General features: G+C 36.2%; 1 protein-coding gene across 2 annotated transcripts in view; it reads left to right on the forward strand.

The window, feature by feature from the left end:
* SLC39A11 (solute carrier family 39 member 11) overlaps positions 1-21,046 on the forward strand; it is a 366,224-nt gene that overhangs the window by 111,824 nt on the left and 233,354 nt on the right. The window contains exon 5 of one of the 2 annotated variants that reach the window (XM_070740259.1): positions 4,175-4,319. In XM_070740259.1, coding sequence (XP_070596360.1) covers positions 4,175-4,319 — 145 coding nt within the window. The remainder of the gene's footprint in view (positions 1-4,174; positions 4,320-21,046) is intronic. The other variant, XM_070740260.1, reaches the window with a different exon arrangement.

Here is a 21,046-nt window from a genome sequence, read left to right on the forward strand (position 1 = left end):
ATGGAGCAAAATATATATTTCAGGGTGTTTTGTTCCTGACAGAATCAGAAATTCAGCTGTTTCTTGTAGAAAAAAAATATTTCTGAAGTACAGTAGCTGCTGTGGTTAAATGGTTTTTGTGATTGTCCCTTGCAACTGGAGTCTTGGATTCTCCTGTTCGATACAAGTTGCAATTTCATTCTTATGGAGAACTGAACTTAATGTGATGGGAGAACACCAAATATCCTTCCATATACACATACACATTTACTATTGAGGGGAGGGCATTAAGTTAAGTTTTTTCCTTGTCATTTTAGTCCTCTATTCAAATATGTACGTCGACTAAACAATGTCATTCTGCGGGACCCAGGAGAAGAGCCTTCTCTGTGGCGGCCCCAACCCTCTGGAACCAGCTCCCCCCAGACATCAGAGTTGCCCCCACCCTCCTTGCCTTTCGCAAGCTCCTTAAAACCCACTTCTGTCGTCAGGCATGGGGGAATTGAAATTTTTCCCTTCCCCCTAGGCTTATAGAATTTATACATGGTATGCTTGTTTGTATGATTGGTCTCTTAAATTGGGGTTTTTTAGATTATTTTTAATATTAGATTTGTTTACATTGTCTTTTTATACTGTTGTTAGCCGCCCCGAGTCTTCGAAGAGGGGCGGCATACAAATCTAATAAATAAATAAATGTAAGGACTCAGCAGCCCCTCTATAGCAGTTGCAGCCACACACCCATTTTTCACAGACCCTTCAATTCTCTCAAGTTCATATTATTGTAAACTGGTGACAAGCCACTGAATAATGGTATAAGGAACATGCTTTTCTATTCCATCACTTTATAAGAAGTTCCTTATTGCTTTGGAAATAAATTTCATTCAAACATAAAAAAAAAAATTCTGTACACTTTCAAACGTCTCAAGAGTACAGGGGAATGTGCCTTGTAGGCTTGCATATGAAATACATACTTTTAAAAGAAATTTCAGAATAACACATGAATTCACGTGAATGCCTAGGATACATGGAATACGAGCAGAAGTACAGCACACAGGAAGAAATCTGTGATAGTCAAGTTAATTCATTATCTAGCAATGAATGAGTGAGTAAATGAACGAAACAAAAACAGAACAACAGAAGTTCAATTCCAAAAAGTAATTCCCCCTATATCTTCCTTATAATGTTTTGATCTTTCTCCTGGGCTTTGTCCCAGCACATCTATTTTATGGGGCCAAAATAGCATCACTTAACAATGTATTTAAAACTTTTCCAGTGAATGGTTTTTCATGATTTAGGTATTGCACAAACTCTGAAATTAGCTAAGAAGGGGATGATAAAATGGATATGTTACAGGTCAGATGGCATCCATTATTCCATAAAAGAACTGCAGACTGATGTCTCCAATTACACATATATGATGTTAGGGTTCATTGGACATTATATTTCATATCTACTTGTCCTTTATTAATCATTTATAATTATGACATGAAGCACTTACCGTTTATCATTATAGTATTGTGATTATTTAAGCCACTTCTGTTCAAAAATCAAATGGTAAAATGGAACCTAGAGCAAGATAGTGAATAAATAAGATACAGATATCATAATGACTGATTGATACACTCTGATATTCGGATGATCTTCAGCCCTGGAATATGAATAGGCAAAACCTTAATGTTTATAGAACTTTAGTTCTTATGTATAAAAAGCGGTCCTTTGTCGTTCAGGTACATGTTCATTAAGCAGACTAGACCAATGACATCAGAATATAGAGGCTGTCATACCATTAGTAGGTTTCTACAAAGATGATAGTTTCACTAATCTCAGACGCCCATGCATTTGTGATTTTGAACTCCCTTGGGATATTTCAGGGGCATTTTCTGCTCAAGAGACCAAGATGCCTCAGAATCTTTTCTTTGTAAATATCTTTTCATATGATTGAAACCCAGTGAGCTACTCAGCAAGTAAGTTAGACTCATTGATTTTATTTGAAATGCTATGCACATCCTTCCAGATTATCACATTTCTTGGATACACTCTTTTTTTGTAGATAGATAACTAAGCTGCTTTATTTTAAAAGAGAACTGTTTCCTTAAAATATTTCCCAACAGTTAAGTTCTGAGTATAAAGCTGTTGCAAAGCCCACTTTTTTTCCCTTAAGATATTGCACAGCTATTAATAATATATTTCCCTATTGTTGTGTTACAGCATGCTCCACGCATGCTTTGAGTCTGCACGAATTTGGCTGTAACTCCATTGCTGATTCCTATGGTGCTTCTCTTTCTTCTGTTTCCATGAATTGCGAATCAATTGATTTATCTGCAGGGAAATGGGTGATAAAGCCTAACAGATTTTACATCCCATGGGACTTTCCTTGGACAATATCAAACTAAGAGGAAAGGACTCTTAAACTATGGATAATTTAATTTCCCATATAAAATGGGAACTAAACCAAGGCAACATGCTGGGATCATGGCAGAACCCACCGACCCCCAATATTGATATGGCATGTTGGTATAGTTGTTATGTGCAAGTGGGAAAAGGCCCTTACGTTATTGTTTACTGAGCTTTGGGCAACACCCTTCTTCTTATTATCTTCCAAAAATTGGGCTGAAGAAAGAAGTCCCAGAATTATATAGAATTAACCATTGGAAGAGACTTGGAGGTTATCTAGTCTGGCCCAGTATAGGAATCCATTATGACAGTCCATGTGGGAGGTAGTCATCCAATCTGTGTTTAAGCATCTCTACTAAAATATTCACTTGACCCACTTCCAAAGACAATCTATTAAGATCCCCCCCCCCCCTGATGTTCCATTTGTCTCTTCTGAAGAATTATCTTACATTGTAGCCTTACCAAAACACTACTGATATTTTTCACTCCAGGGCACTCAAATCCTGTATCTCACTATGGTGTTTAAGGAATATACAGTGGCAAGTAACTTTTAAAAATTAGGTAGTGAAGTATAAATTAATTTAACCAATATTATATGTTGTGAATTCAATGTAGCCTTAGCTGTTAGATGTTATATTCAGACTAGTGTCTGTTGTATAAGATATTATATTCACGTAACTCTTACAGCTAAGATTACAAAGCACATTTCTCTGACAGCACCTATTCTCTGTATGCCCATAGTACTTTAAACAAAGTTTGTCTCAAAAATTATGTGACAAATTATGGAATCAAAATTATAAAATGACAATAGCTTCATCATACAGATAAAATATCTATAAAATATTCTACAGATGGCACTTACCTCCGGCAAAACCGGCAAAAATGTTTCCCATTACATTGCCCAAATGTTGGAAATGTAAACAAGATATTGGTACTTATTATCACATGTGGTGGACTTGCTCAGAAATAAGGAAGTATTAGAAAACAATACAAAAATGGATTGAAGAAGTAACAAAACAGACTGTAGAACTTATACCGGAAAACTTTTTATTAGGAATATTCATAACAAAAAAATAGACACATACCTCCAATATCTCATATTACACATTATAACAGCTGCTAGAATTCTCTATGCACAATTTTGGAAAACCGACATAATCCCTACAAACACAATGATAATATCCAAAATATTGGGATGTGCAGAGATGTGTAAAATGACAATGTAACTACAAGACAAAGAGGACACAGAATTTTATAAAACTTGGGAGAATTGGCATAAGTGGTTAGAATACAAAATAAAATGGATACAATGAATAATAATACATAGGATATGATGGGTGATGAAAGACAATAAGGATAAGAAGAAAACCAAAAGTAAAGAACATAATAGACTTAACATAGTGATACATAATGCTGCAGCAAACATATATAAATAATTTTTATTTATTTTTGTTTTGTTAAGCTAGATTTTTTTTTTTTTGTTATGTTGGGTTATGTTGTGTTTTTTTTCCTTTTGATATGTTGGTCTTATATATATGTATATTTTGTATTTATATTTTGCATGTTGGTTTGTTTCAAACTCAATAAAATTATTTATATAAAAAACAAAGTAGTATATAATTTTGACAACAAAGCTAGTTGAAATATCAGATATAAAAATGTATTAACGCTCACTGTGCTTGGATAAAGACACACATGTCAGATTAATTCTTCCAGAAGAATACAGCACAACATTGGGCTGAATTGCATTAAAAAAAGGAAAAAAAAATAAAATGTGCATTTTGATTTGTTTTCTGTTTTTCAGAATATCAGTTTGTCTCCTCAAACATCACTGGGTTTAAATTACGATTCAAGAGTGATTAAGGAAAAATACGAACAACAGGTCGCGGATCATCAGGAGTATGAAAATGAACTGTCCATCCGGATAGGTAGAACAGCTTTACATTCAGGCAAGCATCCTGTCATATACCATCAAGTTAATATGATCGTAGTGTGCATATGTATATGTATGTGCATGTACACATCCTACATGTGCGTATGTCATCAAAAAATTTAAAGAAAATGGATAGCGAAAGGGCAACTTTTTTCTTTTTCTGCTTCATCCTCCAAATTTCTACCTTAGATCTTAATACTTGCATGTCATATTTATTGTTTAGAATGCTCTTTGGTCTGGAAGATGGCTATCCTATTTGGAATGACGAATTCTGATTCTTTGAAATTCATGTGGGCTCTCTATGGATTTGATGAATTCCTTGTCTATTTCCTCTATGACTTCCTTTACTTGGCCTGGTTGGGGGTTACTTGCCAACTGGTGGAATAGTAGTATGCTAACTACCCAAGCCCTCTTCCTTAGTACTTCTTGTTAAGATAATAGTTTCTCTGCTGCTGAGAGATTTAGGGGGAATTATCCTAATTTCAAGCCTAATCAGTAAAAAGAGGCTTAGGTACACTGGCTCTAAGTGTTTTCGTGCTGGTAGTGATTTCTAATACCCATTGCTGTTGGTTCAGGCATTTGTGCTTGCATGCACAACACTTCTACACATGTACCGAAGCATCCTGGGCGGGTGACTGGAGCCTCCCGACACTGCTGCTACTGGTTCACTGAACTGGGCCAAACTAGGAGTAACCCATCACTGTTTCATGCCCACTCCATTGCTGTTCTTCACCCATTAAACAGCTCTTTGACAAGCTGGGAAGGGAATAGTAGCCCTAATGTTGGTAATGATCTATAAAGCCCTACATGGCATCGGACCAGAATACCTTTGGAACCGTCTTCTGCCGCATGAATCCCAGTGACCGATAAGGTCCCACAGAGTTGGTCTTCTCCAGGTCCCGTCGACTAAACAACATTGTCTGGCGGGCCCCAGGGGAAAAGCCTTCTCTGTGGCGGCCCCGGACCTTGGGAATCATTCCCTCCGGAGATTAGAACTGCCCCCCTCCTTGCCTTTCATAAGTTGCTAAAGACCCACCTATGTCGCCAGGCATAGGGGAATTGAGATCCCCCAGGCTTATATAGTTTACGCATGGTATGATAGTGTTGTATGGTTTTAATGTTGGTTTTTAGATATTTTTTAATATTAGATTTGTTACACTGTTATTATTTTGTTTTGAGCCGCTCCAAGTCTACGGAGAGGGGCGGCATACAAATCTAATAAATTATTATTGTTGTTGTTGTTGTTGTTATTATTATTATTATTATTATTATTATTATTATTATTATTATTTGGCATAAAGGTGTGTGTGTGTGTGAGAGAATAGATATTCTTGGAGATTTTTTTGTGTGGAATTTAAGCTGTTGAAACCTGGGATACATTATCATTTTATAGGTCTGGTTTGGAACCTGAGTAGGACCACTCCATTAGATAAAAAAACAAGATAAAAAATAAAAATAGAAATAATTATTTGGAGTCTTCCTGTAAACATAGAAACATAAATTGAAATGGTTTTTAAAATGCCTATAAAGAACCTACATATATTTAGTGTTTATGGAATATTGATAAAATTTGATTTACAAATTTGAAGAATATACTTTTGAAAGTGCAAAAAAAAAAAGAAAAAAAAGAAAGAAACAGGCTTAAAAATAAATCTAAAGTTGTCCAGTAAACACTTATAAGTACCCAGTGTTTGTGGAATGTTCATAGAAATGTATTGTCTTTAGTACAAGTTAGATTCTGTTGTATGGTCCTATATTCCCACTTTATGTAAAACTTTCACAAAGAATTTTAATATTCCACAATATTTACCTTTCCCAATTTGCTGGTGTCAGAGAGATACAAATGTATTGGATTGTTTGCTAACGTGAACATTGACTACAAGAACCAATTATATATAATAGTGGTAGCTCTAAAACCAGAAATCATATTTTTAAAGAATTGCTTCAGTACTCAATATTTCATGAGGCATGTAAGAACCCTTGGTTTTTGTTTTTGTTTTGTTTTTAAATGAGGAATCTCTTTTAAGGCAATCTAAGTTGATTTAAGAGAGTGGTTATCCCATCACAAAGAATGAGGAAAATAAATTAAAAGTTGATTGAACTGCAAATTGTGAGAATTCAGAAGGCAGTTCAATCAGTTTCCTTGGCTTTGCAGGAATTGAAGAGCATTTATTTTCAAAAAATGAGACAAATAAAATAAAATCTTATCTTCTTCCCTAACATCTTTAGCATGTTGATATTCATATCAGAGTATTTTTTAATCAGTAACTACTATGAAAATTATGGGAGAACTTTCCTCCGCTGCTATGGGTTGTTTACTTTTCTCTCTGCCAGAGAAAAAAAGATTGCCTTTTTCTTGTCTCACATTTTAATATGTGAAAAAGACACAAATTGGGACTGGTATGTTTTCTTTCTTCAGAGACATGTTGTGTTCTGGCCTGTAGGGATGAACACTGTGTATAAATGCAATGAATCATGACTGTCAAGGAGGGCAAAGGCAGAATACTAACCATACATTTACTAAGTTTCTAGTATTTCTAAAAGTTGCAGAACGTTTATGTCTACTTTCTTTGAGCACTTTTGGAATTCTAATAGCCCATAGCAGTCTGCAAATATTTGTCACAACATGGAGATGCAAATGAATAAACACATCCCAATCCTTATGTACTTGCATGTCACATCAGAATGAAACAACATGCAATTATTCTCAAGGTAATTTGTTACAGTACTAGGCTTCCAGGAATTCTCTAGTGTTTTGGGGACTTGACGTCTAGGATGATCATGGTTTCCCAATTGAAACTATTGTTAAGTCTGTCCAACTGTTGTGAAATTAAAAAGTTTTCATCATGTCTTCTGACTGCTAGTTGGTGTTCATGGATGAATTGTGCTAGCATTCTACCTGTTTGTCTTCCGTAGTAGTTGTTGCAGTGTTTACACTGTAGACTATTCAGGGCAATCCAACAAATCATCCATCAGTCGATACACAGATATAAACAATATTGACATACTATGCAAAAGAGACAGCCAGCAAGCCAAAAGAGGATCAAAAAGGCCAAAACATTTTCTCACCAACAATTAACATGAGTTGAACATAGATTGACACCAAGATTAACATCAGAAATAAACAGTAATAGTTTTACTATTAACTAGTCAAGCTAATAGTAAATCACCAAACCAAAGAACTTTTAAGACCACTTCCTCTAATACCGATAGGGAAGCCACTACAATAGAAATTGAGAGCAAATCCCATTAGTTACTAGTACGGATGATATTGCCTACTTTGTGGTAATGAAACATCCGCAAGAAAACAGCCAAGCTCAGAGAGCATTAAGGAGCTTCATATCAACCTGTCATATCAGCCAATCATATCCACAGAGAGGGGCGGCATATAAGTCCAATCAATCAATCAATCAATCAATCAATCAATCAATCAATCAGCAAGCCTGGAGTTACAAAATTCTCCTTTATCAGTAATACATGAAAGAACTAAAATATCAACATATAAGCCAATCTCCCGCAAAATTCTGCTCAACCACTTTGCAGTCCTTGACCACGCTAAGGTTGTACACCTCTTCATCTTTGTGTGAACTAAGGAAGAGCTTGTCTGAGACATTTACTCAAATCAGTTTCTTGGTTGACTGCCTTTGCCTTGGTACTGGCTCTTTCTCCTGTCCTTCAAGGCCATTCCCCATGCCTTCCCCATCTTTGGCTATGGGTTTTTTTCATGCATTCCTTTCATCAGTGGGAGATGCGAGGAAATCCAACTGTAGGATCTAACATTGTGTCTCCATAGTGATGCAGAAATCTATCATTATGTATCACAAAATTTGGAAAAGCATTATACCCTAAAGCCAAAAACAAGAGAAAATCATGGAATGGATCCCTGCCTCATCTTAAAATCTAAAATATGACACTCACGATAGACTAAAATGAAAAACAAACTGAGAAAAGGCAAGGAAGAATTGAATAAGCATATTACATTCTTAGGTTTAGACAGTCTGATATTTTTTCACAAGGATGCTTGTGAAGCAGCATCCAAACAGCCCAATAAAAATATAAATAAAAAAGGTTTCACCTTATGATGAATTCTGGTATAGCATGTTGAAGTACTGATGCAAGATTAGATATTCCTATTTTGTTCTTGTGAAAGGTTGGCAGGTAAATTTGCTTGGTGCCGGAGCATAAAAAAACCACTGGGAGGAATATTTCAGAGTTTGAAAATATTCTTCAGCCCTATAGAAAGCAGAGTAATGCAAGTTTCAACTGATAGGAAGTGCAAAGGGAAAATATGTTTATTTTGAAAAAATCCCTCTGGAATCCATTCTCCTTTTAATTACAGAAATGATTGAAGTACAGTGTATACATTTGCTTTGCCAAGTTCCCTTCTGCAACCTCTCTACAGTCTTTAAATTGACAGCCAGGAATGTAAAATCGGACTTCTGTTTAAAAATGCATAATACATCAGGCCTGTATGACAAAAAGTAGTTGCATTCACATGTGCAAACAATATTTCCAACTTTAAAGGGACATCTGTAGCCCAGGTTTAGTGGGAGAATGGCTTCTTCTGCAAGATTGATGAGCGTATAACAAAATGTAATTACTGTATTTTTCAGAGTATAAGATGCACCAGAGTATAAGACGACCTTAGTTTTTGGGGAGGAAAATAGGGACAAAAACTTGCCTACCACTGCCTAGCGTTTCCCTCTGATTAGATGGATAGCATGCTTGATTTAAGACTGTACATTAAATAATATACTATAATAACTAAAAACTTAACAAAATGGCAACTGATCACCTGAACTGCAAGCCAAATGGAAACTTCAGTTGTTGCCTACCTAGTTGTCACATCAGGAGGGGAATTGATATTTTATCTGTGTTAAATTTTCCAAATGAAATGAGGTATTTATGAAGGATGATCCCTTGTTTCAAGGTAGTTCAGAATGTTGTCTAAGTAGTATTCTGTGTGTCACCAAGGAGGACTGAAATGCAGTGAAGATCTCACACAAAATGAAACCCTAGAGGTCCCCAAACTTAGCAACTTTAAGACTTGTGGATTTCAACTCCCAGAACTCTCCAGCCAGGAAATAGACTCTTTTATTTTTTTGTTTGTTTGTATTGGAAACCCTTCCCATTGTTTCTAGGTGGATCATGAAATCTTTTCTGTCTGATTTATGGAGTAAATCTTCTATTATATTAGATATATAAATTAATGATAGGTCCACTGGATAAATACCCACTAACACAAATACATAATTCACCTGCATATTTGCATCTATTGTATCCTGTATGAGAACAGTGCAATCAGGTGGGTCAAACAGATAATAGATTTTAACTCAATGTAGACCTCTATTGTTGAGATAATCTTTTGAGCCCCAACGCTCCAGCATCTTACATTTATGAGCTGAGTGATATCCATTACTACTTAAATAAACAAAAATTGGCTTCCAGTCAGAAAAGTGCTAGAGATGATGAAGGGAGGACTGGTTTTGCTGACAAGACAGAAAGTATTCAGAACTATTAGTATTGTAGCCATGAGCAAGCGATGGAAGAGAAGAAGTGCTGAAATGTCACAAATCACTTAGAGAGCTGGTTTCAGTGTCGAGTCTGAAAACTCTGGGACAGTAGAAGTGCCCGGACTGCTACTTATAAGCATTAAATGCTGCCCTTGAGTGCTGTATATCCATGAATGACTAGTTTAATGAGGCATTTAAATATTCAGTCTAGACACATCTTGCAGGGTATATATCAGGGTTGAGTTACGTGACGTCGCCAGCGGGTCGCTACTGGCTCAGGCGAACTGGTCCAAACCGGGAGGAACCCACCTCTTGTATGTACATTTGTGATATATCTTTATCGAAAAATATATTTATATTACCTGTGGCTATAGTCTATGCTAAATAGATGAAGTTGTCTACAGTACCGATCTGATGCCATCCTCTTCAATAGAAGTTGTAGTAATAGTTCATTACAGCCGAGCTACATTTTTTTTTACTGGACTTAGGTGTGCTAAATAGTAACAGTTTCACTCTATTGGTTCCAGGATCCCCTGTGAATATAAAATTAATAATCAGAACTCCTGGCATGTCTATTCTACATTATGTTACCACTATCTCTTTAACTCATGGTGATGCAACTATGTGTAAACCCCTGGGAGGTATAAATGAATATCCTGAAGATTCATAATGGTAAATTAATTTGCTTGTGTTTAAGGCTCTTGGCTGCTATGGATTGGCAAGCAGTTAAAAAGAGACATGGGGGAAATAATTGTGGGGACAAAACTAGCATGCATGAAATATTTCAGAAACAGAATTCATTATCAAGGTTATTTAATGATACACAGGGCTTGAGGGCTTCATAATGCCATCTATTAGGACTTAAATCTTTACAATTTAAGAATGCAAGGTGACTACTAACATAAAATAAATGGCAGGACTAAGTTAGAAGCTTTCATCTTTTGTAGGACAAAAAAGGCTAAAGGATTAAATATGTTCCTTGGAATTGCTCAAGCACTGAAAGATTAAATCTGATGATTTATAACCTGTGATGTGGTGAAGGATGGCTTGGTGGATAACAAATTGCACATGAGTTTGTTATTACTTCTAGGTCCATTTCTTAACTATGATTGAGACTTTGTAATCCACAGGCATCAAGATCATTATCTGGACCTTTCAGTTTTTCTGATGTTTGGTTGACATGTCCAATAAAGCTGGGGGTTTTGTAGGCAGATTTTTTTCAAGTTTGGTTTGTTTAACTTTTAACATTTATTGCAGTCACTTGAGTTCTGACCATAGTGTTATATAGGACCTATTATTCTAGGATGATGAAACAGGATATTTATTATTATTTTTCTCAATTTTAGTTGAGCTCAGCCTTGACTTTGCTCCTCAGTTGTATTCACAGTCTCAGGACTAAAATTAGAAGAAGTACTGTTAGTATAATGTGACAATTATATTTATACTGAGTGTCTCCCCCCCCCATATTTTAAGCCTTTGATGTATAATTAGAGGAAAGATTTTAGTATACTTATAAAATAGCATTGCAAATACCAGCTTTTCATATTTGTTGTGAATCTGAAAATCCCAAATGAACTACAAGTCATCAGATTGGGGAATGGCTTATATTATTGATATGTTTCATCTTTATTTTAGTGGAGTCGCTGACCTTTAATAAAGATATTGATTTGATCTTTATTCTAGTAAATTGTTTTGGTAATTCTACCATATTTAAATAACTTTATATGAGAAATAGTTCTTATATACAATATAATCATATAAATAAATCATGGTATTTAAGATTTAGTCCCTGGTGATAAGGGCAAGTACATTTCAGTATTATTGTTGTTAGATATTTGAATATATCTAAACAAAATAATAATTGAACATTAACAAGGGAAAAATAGAGAAAACTGAAGTAATCAAGATGCCCTATGGAAATAACATCAAGAATCTGGATGAAGATTATCGCTACAAATACCTGGATATCTATCAGTGCGACAACAATACTGAAGTCAAATAAAAGGTTAGAAGTGAATACTTCATAAGAGTAACAAAGATCTTGGAGCAGGGAATACCATCAACGCAATTCCAGGGTAATTCCAGATATCATCAGACGAACAGCTGGAATGCTGAACTGGACTAAAAAAAAATTGCAGGCCAAACAAATAACAAGACCTGGCAATAACAGGAGGAAGGTTGAATAACAAGGCAGAAAAGTCTATTCTGGTTGCACAAGACCAATCTTAAAAACAAACAAGCTGGAATTGAGAAAACATCAACAGACAGCAAATGTTCTCCTGCTCAAAGAAACTGAAAAAAGAGTGAGCCACTTAACTAGCTGTTACAAAAAAATTGTACAGAGTGGTTACAAACAACACTGTCACAAAGTAGCAGAAATGTTGTGTTGGAATATTTGCAAGAATTACCATTTGCCTACAAGCAAGAATTAGTGGGACCACAAAATAAATACTTAGAAAATGAAGAAGCTAAAAGTGCTCTGTAATTTTAGCATTCGAACAACCGCATAACACCCCAAACTTGAAAATTGTCAATAAGAAAGACAAAAACATTTGCATAGTGGATGTTGTAGTGTCCGAAGACAGTATAAGAGAAAGAATTGGAAGAAATAATGAAATACAAAGATCTGCAAATAAAGCAACTGTGACAAAATAAAGCGAAGATGGCTCAATAGTAATGTGCCCATTGGGTACAGTCCCAAAACTTCTGGAGCACCACTTGAACACCATTGACAAAATCACCACTAGTCAATTGCAAAAGGCAGCTTGACTTGGAACAGTTTATGATGATACTTTTAACACTATCAAACAACAACATTTTCCTGTCTCACGTCCTTGGATAGGACTTGATAGATGGATAAAAATGCCAACCCCAGTTCAGAATATCTGGCTCACTGTGCAAAGAACCATAATATTAATAATTATAATAAAACAGCATGAAATACATGCATTTAAAAGCAGAAGCAGTGTAGCTTAACAGTTTTCTAAAGCGCCCTTTTCTTTCTTTTATTTGGAACTAAAAACAACCCTGTCAAAAGTAGTCATAATATTTTTCCGTGCAATGGAATTGGATTGAGAATACTGTACTGCTGCCCGAAAATCAGATTCCTTGGACTGAAGCAACTATACTCATATGATTTTTCATATCCTTAATCTATTTGATCTTTCTTAATAAGACTGAGATTGGACTTTGAGCCACATTTGGGATACATCTTCACATAATATATCATTTCCAGAACAAGTGAGTTGATGAGTCTTGCCTGTCAACTTGAGCAAACTGATTACTGATACCCAGATTTTGGAATCTAGTAGTCTTCTAATGTATATGCATATCATTTATATTTTTCGAAGGGCAAGGTAGGAAAAGACTGATCCAAATCATCAAGTCCTCCTTGACTGGGATATTGAAGAATTGTAGACACTGTGTAATGATTGTATCTTTCTCATATAACTGTCTATAATCAGAGAGAAATTGTGGAAGATACCAATCTGTCTCATTTAAAATTATCAGATAGAATCAGAAGATTCCCTCCAGCATTTAATAATTTTTTTCCATTTTCTTGAAGCCGAAGTATTACAAAGTGTGATTGTAGTGGTGATTTTCATTAATCAGTAAACTGGAAGAAAAAGTTTTTGTTTAGAATGATCGTTCGGGGTATATGTTTGAAAGAGTAAGTGTGGTCCTGCAGATTTGTTATACAATAAAATTAATAGTAATTTGTAGAAGAACAAAAGTTTTGAAAAAAATACACAACTTCAAAGATACTTTTAGTAACTAAAATAGTCGACTTGAAAACATTGCTTGTTGTCTTGAAAGGAAAAAGGGCTGTGAAATCTTTGGCATTTCAGGCATTTGCTCCCAGCAGCCTTAGTTAGCATAGTCCAGGGCAGTCTTTTGAGAGGATAGCTGGAATTTGCCAGTGGTTTTTTGGAGGGGAGGGGGCGCTTGTGTGCAAATATTGTTTGGCTGCTTTCCTCTCCATCTGAGATACTGAACTACCTAAAGAAATGGTTTTCTTGGAATGGAGCAAATGCAGATTGATATTAGGGTGGAATTCATACGCCCTTTTCACAGCTTAGCTTCAGATCCTTTGGTTTCAAAATCAGTGTCTTCAGTGCTCAGAGTAGCATAGGAGCCTTCAGAAGCAACCAGGTTTCTTTGCTGTTCACATTACTCAAGGTATTGCCCAGACTTTGTTTTTTGTATAATTCCTTTAAAAAAAGATAATGCAAATTAATACAAAGTAAGAAAAAAAGGAAGGAACTCAATGAGAAAACGTAGACAGGAGGTACATAATGAGCAAGGAAAAAACCAAAAGAAAATTAGAAAAAAGAAAAGATAAAAAGAAGTAGCTTCCAATTTTTATAGCTATTATGTGCCATTATAAATTTATCTCTTATTCTATGCTCATACATATTCTCTTCTCTCCATAAATGAGCCTGTCTAATCATCAAAACCATAAATCATATATTCATTTTTTTTTCTGTTTCATCGGGAAAAAAATCTATAAGTGTTTTCCAGTCAACAATAAATGTCTTTTTTCTGACCAAAGAAGTCAAGTTAGCCATTTCTCCAAGTTCTATTATCTTCACCAAACATTTTTTCCATCTTTGTACATGCAATAATCTCACTGCAATTATCATTTCCAAAACCAAATTCCATGACCCCCCCTCCAATTGTTAATTAATCAGTCTCCAAAGAAAAGTCTCTTGTCCCAGTTGTAGTTGAAACTAACATTTTCTAGTTTTTTTTAACACATCCACAAATATGATAAAATATCCCTTCATGTTGTTCTCATTTCCAGCAAAGATTTGAAGTGTGATTATACTTTCTAGACCAGTGATGGCAAACCTATGGCACGGGGTGCCACAGGTGGCATGCAGAGCCATATCTGCTGGCATGCAAGCCGTTGCCCTAGCTCAGCTCCAACGTGCATGTGTGTGCAGGCCAGCTGATTTTTGGCTCACACAGAAGCTCTGGGAGGGTGTTTTTGGCTTCCAGACAGCCTCTGGGGGGGATATGGGAGGGCTTTTTTACCCTTCCCAGCTCCAGGGAAGCCTTTGGAGCCTGGGGAGCGTGAAACATGAGCCTATTAGGCCCACCAGAAGTTGGGAAACAGGCCTTTTCCAGCCTCCAGAGGGCCTCTGGGGGGGGGAGCTGTTTTCGCCCTCCACAGGCATAGAATTATGGGTGTGGGCACTCATGCATGCTCTTTTACCACCTGAGGAGGAAAAGGTTAATCATCACTGTTCTAGACAATTGCTCTGGTGACATATGGCAACAGTACATCATTTTATAAAAAATATCTTTAAGTAAGAATATAGGGTAAATTCCAATCCTTTAAGCCACACAATTCCTCCTCATTCCACCTGTTTTATCTACTTCATTATATTTTCTTTTACCTGTACTTTTGTTTCAAATTTCAATAAAAGATTATACACTTCAGTGATTACATGTTCATCATTTGTACATAATTCTATTTCAAACTCAATATTATTACAGTGTTCAAAATGATACATTATTTTTGCCTCCTTTCAAATCTTTCTAATAATTGTAAATAAGAGAACCATTGACAGCTATATCCTTATGCCAGCAGTTCTTCTGTTAATTTTATTTTGCGTTCCCCTTGACAAAATGCTAGCATCTCTCTCACAGTAAGTTAGCCATTTTTGTTTGCCTATTATTTATTGTCTATTGAGTTATTTTAATATTTGTGTCTTCTGAGAAGTTTTGGGGAGAAGATATTGCCCAGATTTCAGTGGGCTTTTTAAACATAATTTTTGTTTGATTGGCAGAACTTTTTTTCCCAAGAGTCCATCTTATCAGTATTATGAAGGAAATTCCAACCATATTTGATAATAATAATAGTAAGAAACTGTTACTATTTATTTATTTATTTATTTATTTATTTATTTATTTATTTATTTATTTATTTATTTATTTATTTATTTATTTATTTATTTATTTATTTATTTATTTGATTTGTATGCCGCCCCTTTCCGTAGACTCGGGGTGGCTCACAACACAATAAAAATAGTTTATAATAAATCTAATAATTTACAATATAAAATATTAAAAAAACCCATTATTAAACAGACATACACACAAGCATACCATACATAAATTGTATAGGCCCGTGGGAGATATCCCCCATGCATGATGACAAAGGTGAGTTTTAAGGAGTTTGCGAAAGGCGAGGAGGGTAGGGGCAGTTCTAATCTCTGGGGGGAGCTGGTTCCAGAGAGTTGGGGTTGCCACAGAGAAGGCTCTTCCCCTGGCCCCCGCCAACCGACATTGTTTAGTTGACGGGACCCGGAGAAGGCCCACTCTGTGGGACCTAATCAGTCATTGGGATTCATGCGGCAGAAGGCGGTCTCGGAGATATTCTGGTCCGATGCCATGAAGGGCTTTAAAGGTCATAACCAACACTTTGAATTGTGACCGGAAATTGATCGGCAACCAATGCAGACTGCGGAGTGTTGGTGTAACTATATGAAGTGAAATGGTTCTTCTGACTTCAGTTCCACATTCCGAATGTTATGATAACATTGGTAAAATGTATTAATGTTACAAGGTTCTCTGTATGTCTGTATGTGTACAGTATGGGTATATTCAAAGTGTATTGGCAACTGTATAGGCATGTATAGGCTGTAACTATACATTTTCAAGGTCAGCCCTATAATCTTCTGATTTTGAATTTTTTGGATCAGTTTTCTGGTTCCTTTTTTCTTCTCCAGCTTTGCTCTACGATTATTTCTTTGTGATGATACTAACTGGCTCATTCTGCAGCTTTGATGCTTGTTGAATTTTGCCAGTCCAGTTCTTCTGCCAACCCCCAAATGGGCATATTACCGCTGGCCATGTGCCTGGCATGACTTCTATCCAGTGATATGACTTGCTTTAAATATAAGCATTTAGTTCCTGTCCTTTGCCAAATTCACTTCCCCTCTTCCTGTCATCATGTCCAGTTGTGTTAACTTCTGCCAAGCTAATGATCACTTGGAAAGCAAGTGGAATCATTTCTTCTCCAGTTCAAAACAAAATGAAGTTTCATTTTTCCTGTGTGTTCTATTTCTACTGTATTTTCTTTCTCTGTAAGCCTACAATAAGTAGAATAATCACCTGTTTGTGAACATTTAATATTTCTTGGATAGCAAACAGCGCAGGCTTAAAGCTGACCCAGTGGCAACTTACAAATTAATCTAGTTTAAAAATGAGATAGATTATTTTTTCCTCAATCAGTGTCACTTTTGTTAGTTGAAAATTTGCTTCTTTGCTTCTACCGTATTGCCCAATGAGGATATTATCAGTACTGCTAACAAATCAGAAGTGCTTTAAAAAAACCCCACAATTATATATTTCCTTCTTATTTTCTTAATTCTCTCTTCTTCTTCCCTTGATTGGAAAACCTAATCTCTCCCTTCAACCAGCTTCTTGTAGGAACAACAGCTTACTACTTTGTCTTTTCTCCCACCATGAAGATGAAAAGCTAAAATGCAGATTTTTTAAATGGAATATGCAATTTTGGGGAGACATGTCCATCAAAAACCTTTAGATATTCTTATTGGGCTTGGTTCTATCCATGCACTCCTGTTCTGCTGAATAAAGAATGCTGTGAATGAATTAGACCAATGGTCCCTGATATTTCTGAGAAGGGAGGGGGGAGATTGTTCCATGTGAGCGATGGGCACACATGTTTGTGTTTGCAGCTCCATTTGCATGAGTGGCAGTCACCCAAAGGGAGCTTCATGAATGTTTGTGTGAATGCCTGCCACTCACGCAAATAGACCTGCGTGCACAATTGTGCATGCTTGTCTGCTGTTTGTGTGGCCTGGTTCCAAACAGGCCACAGCCCAGTACCAAGTTGCAGCCTGGAGGTTGGGAACCTCTGAATTAGAGGCTTCTAACCAGGGTTACTTCAATATTTCACATCTTTCACTTTAGCAAAAGTGTTAAACCATAAATTGTAATACATTAATGGTTTTAAAAAAAATTAATTTATTTTATTCAACTGCTATGCTGCCCAATCCTGTAGGATGGCTTACAACAATAAAAACAATACAATAGTACAATAATAAAAAGAAGTCAAATATAACAATAATTATAAAACCCAAATTATCAACCCAACTAAAAACCCATAAAAAACCCTGAATCTAATCTAACAGCAACATACTTACCAGTCAAGCATACTTTGGGCGTATCAGATGTTAAAATTTACGGCCCCCAGGCCTGTCGGCAAAGCCAGGTCTTAGCAGGTTTTCGAAAGGCCAGTATAGTGGGAGCAGTGTGAACATGGGGGGGGGGCGAAGTTGGTTCCATAGAGCCGGGGCGGCAACAGAAAAGGCCCTCCCCTTTGGTCCCGCCAACCGATATTGTTCAGTGGCATTGGTGGCATTTCTGTTAGTGATATTTGCCACTTAATAGTAAGATAAAAGTAAAGGTTCCCCTTGAACATACGTGCTAGTCGTTCCTGACTCTAGGGGGCGGTGGTCATCTCCGTTTCTAAGCTGAAGAGTCAATGTTGTCTGATGATGATTCCATGATCATGTGGCCGGCATGACTAAACACCAAAGGTGCATGGAACGCTGCTACCTTCCCACCAAAGGTGGTCCCTATTTTTCTACTTGCATTTTTACATGCTTTCGAATTGCTAGGATGGCAGAAGCTGGGGCAAGTAATGGCAGCTCACTCCGCTATACAGTGCTAAAGATTTGAACCGCCGAACTACCGATCTTTCTGATTGATTAAGCTCAGCATCTTAGCCACTGCGTCCCCTTTACTGAATAATACATGATGTTACAATTTTGTATTATAAAGACATTGAATTCGTTTCTGTTTCCAGAAAACCTTAAGCATAAAAATGCTTCACTCTGAAATATTTATAATCTACGTTAGGTAGACTATAGTCTCAGGAATTTTCAGAGGTTTTTGATAGATTTAATGTATCTAGGCTGCAAAAATCTGGGTAATCATAGATGGCAGATACACAGTGTTATATCAGAGGAAATATGATAATATCATGCATAGAGCTTTTCTGACAAGTTGAATAATTGTAGGCTCTCAGATTGTGCTGAGTTCAAGAAAGCACTTTGTGGTTTGAAAACTCCAAATTATTATACATTGCAAATTGGAATATCATTTCTTACATCTAAGAAGCTGGCCTCTTATAATTAAAATGTGAAGTTGTTTTTTGCTACAATATATTGTATTTATCGGAAAAGAAGACTACCAAACATTTGATAATCCTCCACTACCAAAACATTGAGAAAATATTCTTTAAGTCCTAGTGCCATATTTTTGGTGAATTTTGGACAGTTTTGTCCATTTCAGAAGTAAGTTATCTAGGAGAAAAATGCCCCCCCCCCCATCCTGGTAAATACAGTTGTAACCTTTGGGACTTTCCAATATTTTGAAAAAAGTTCTATAGCAGATTGTGTTCCCAATATGTCATTAAAATATGTAACAGATTTAGCATCCTGCTGTTAAATTCTTTCCATTCTATTATGGAATGAAAAGGTTACAGACATAAAAGAAAAGAAAATGTAGCTTTGTTCTTCTAGGACATGGATAGCTTCCACAATTTACCTTGTTTAATGTTAATATTTTTTATATTGTTGATATCTTAACAATCATTTCTGTATTGTATTTTGTGGGTGATAACTTTTGTGGGTGATGCCAGTAGCAAGCATCATTCCTTTAATCTCTCTTGTGTGTGTGTGTGTGTGTGTGTATAAGAATGAAAGAGAAATACCACCTTCATTGTCCAGAACAAGATTTCCTATTTCAGAAATGTGAACCAAATGCTTAAGAGGAGTATACAGAATCAGGTTAAAGTTGGCATAGATCTTTAGTCCCTCTTAATTCTATAGTTGTGTTTTTGTGTCCTTGCTAGTACTAAACACCCAAAGAGGACATTGTTCACAATTATGTATGTATGTATGTATGTATGTATGTATGTATGTATGTATGTATTCATTCATTCATTCATTCATTCATTCATTCATTTATTAGATTTGTATGCCGCCCCTCTCCGTAGACTCGGGGTGGTTCACAACATACAACAAAACAATTCACAACAAATCTAATAAATTAATTTTTTTTTAAAAAACCATTATTAAACCAGACATACACACAAACATACCATACATGAATTGTATAGGCCCAGGGGAGATGTCTCAATTCCCCCATTCCTGATGGCAGAGGTGGATTTTAAGGAGTTTACGAAAGGTAAGGAGGGTGGGGGCAGTTCTAATCTCTGGGGGGGAGCTGGTTCCAGAGAGTCGGGGCCGCCACAGAGAAGGCTCTTCCCCTGGGACCTGCAAGACGACATTGTTTACTCGACAGGACCCGGAGAAGGCCAACTCTGTGGGACCTAATCGGTCGCTGGGATTCGTGCGGCAGAAGGCGGTCCCGGAGATATCTTAACATTCTTATTTTCTAAATTTCCTATTAAAAAGCCAAAATTTTGTGGCATGTGCCACCTGTAGAATATCTCCTGCAGTATCGGAGTCTTCGGAGAGGGGCGGCATACAAATCCAAATAATAAATAAATAAATAAAATCTCTTGTCTAAGAACTGGACTGGAATAGCAAACAATCAAGCTGGGCACAGAATAACTGTTATGATCAAAACAGAACATCACAAAACATCAACTTTACTTTAAAAAAAAGTCTTATAAAATAGTTTTGCTTGAGCTTTTGTAGTTACTGCAGCTATTGTCTTACAATATAAAATTTTCAAGAATCAGTTATTATAGATTCGCAAATCAGTACCAATATTTCACTGCACTAACAGTGGCTTTTCTGATGTGATTCTGAGTTCTCTAGTCAGGTATGTTTAGCTTTAAGAAGAAGGAGGATAAAGGGAGATATATAGTAATAGCAGTCTTCTAACAGTCACAGAGAAGAGGGTGTAGATTTATTCTGTATATTGTGTAAGGAAAGGTCAAGAACCAAACTCTGGAAACTTTACAGAAATACCCTAACTCAAGATAAGGAGTAATTTCCTGACCACAAGAACTATTAAGCAGTGGGACAACCTTGTCCTACTGTTACTATGTTACTCCTGGTTTTCAAATAAAAGTTGGATAGCCTTTTATTTGGGGTTGTGATCTGAGAATTTCTGCCCTTACCAAGGGTTGGATGATAAACCTCCAAAGTTCCAACCTATGAACTCTTCTCTGTCTTGAGTCATCATGACACCATTTTTATGCCCAAAATCTATTTGAAAC

Source organism: Erythrolamprus reginae, chromosome 2 (genome assembly GCF_031021105.1).
Source record: "Erythrolamprus reginae isolate rEryReg1 chromosome 2, rEryReg1.hap1, whole genome shotgun sequence".
NCBI classification, from domain to species: Eukaryota; Metazoa; Chordata; class Lepidosauria; order Squamata; family Dipsadidae; genus Erythrolamprus; species Erythrolamprus reginae.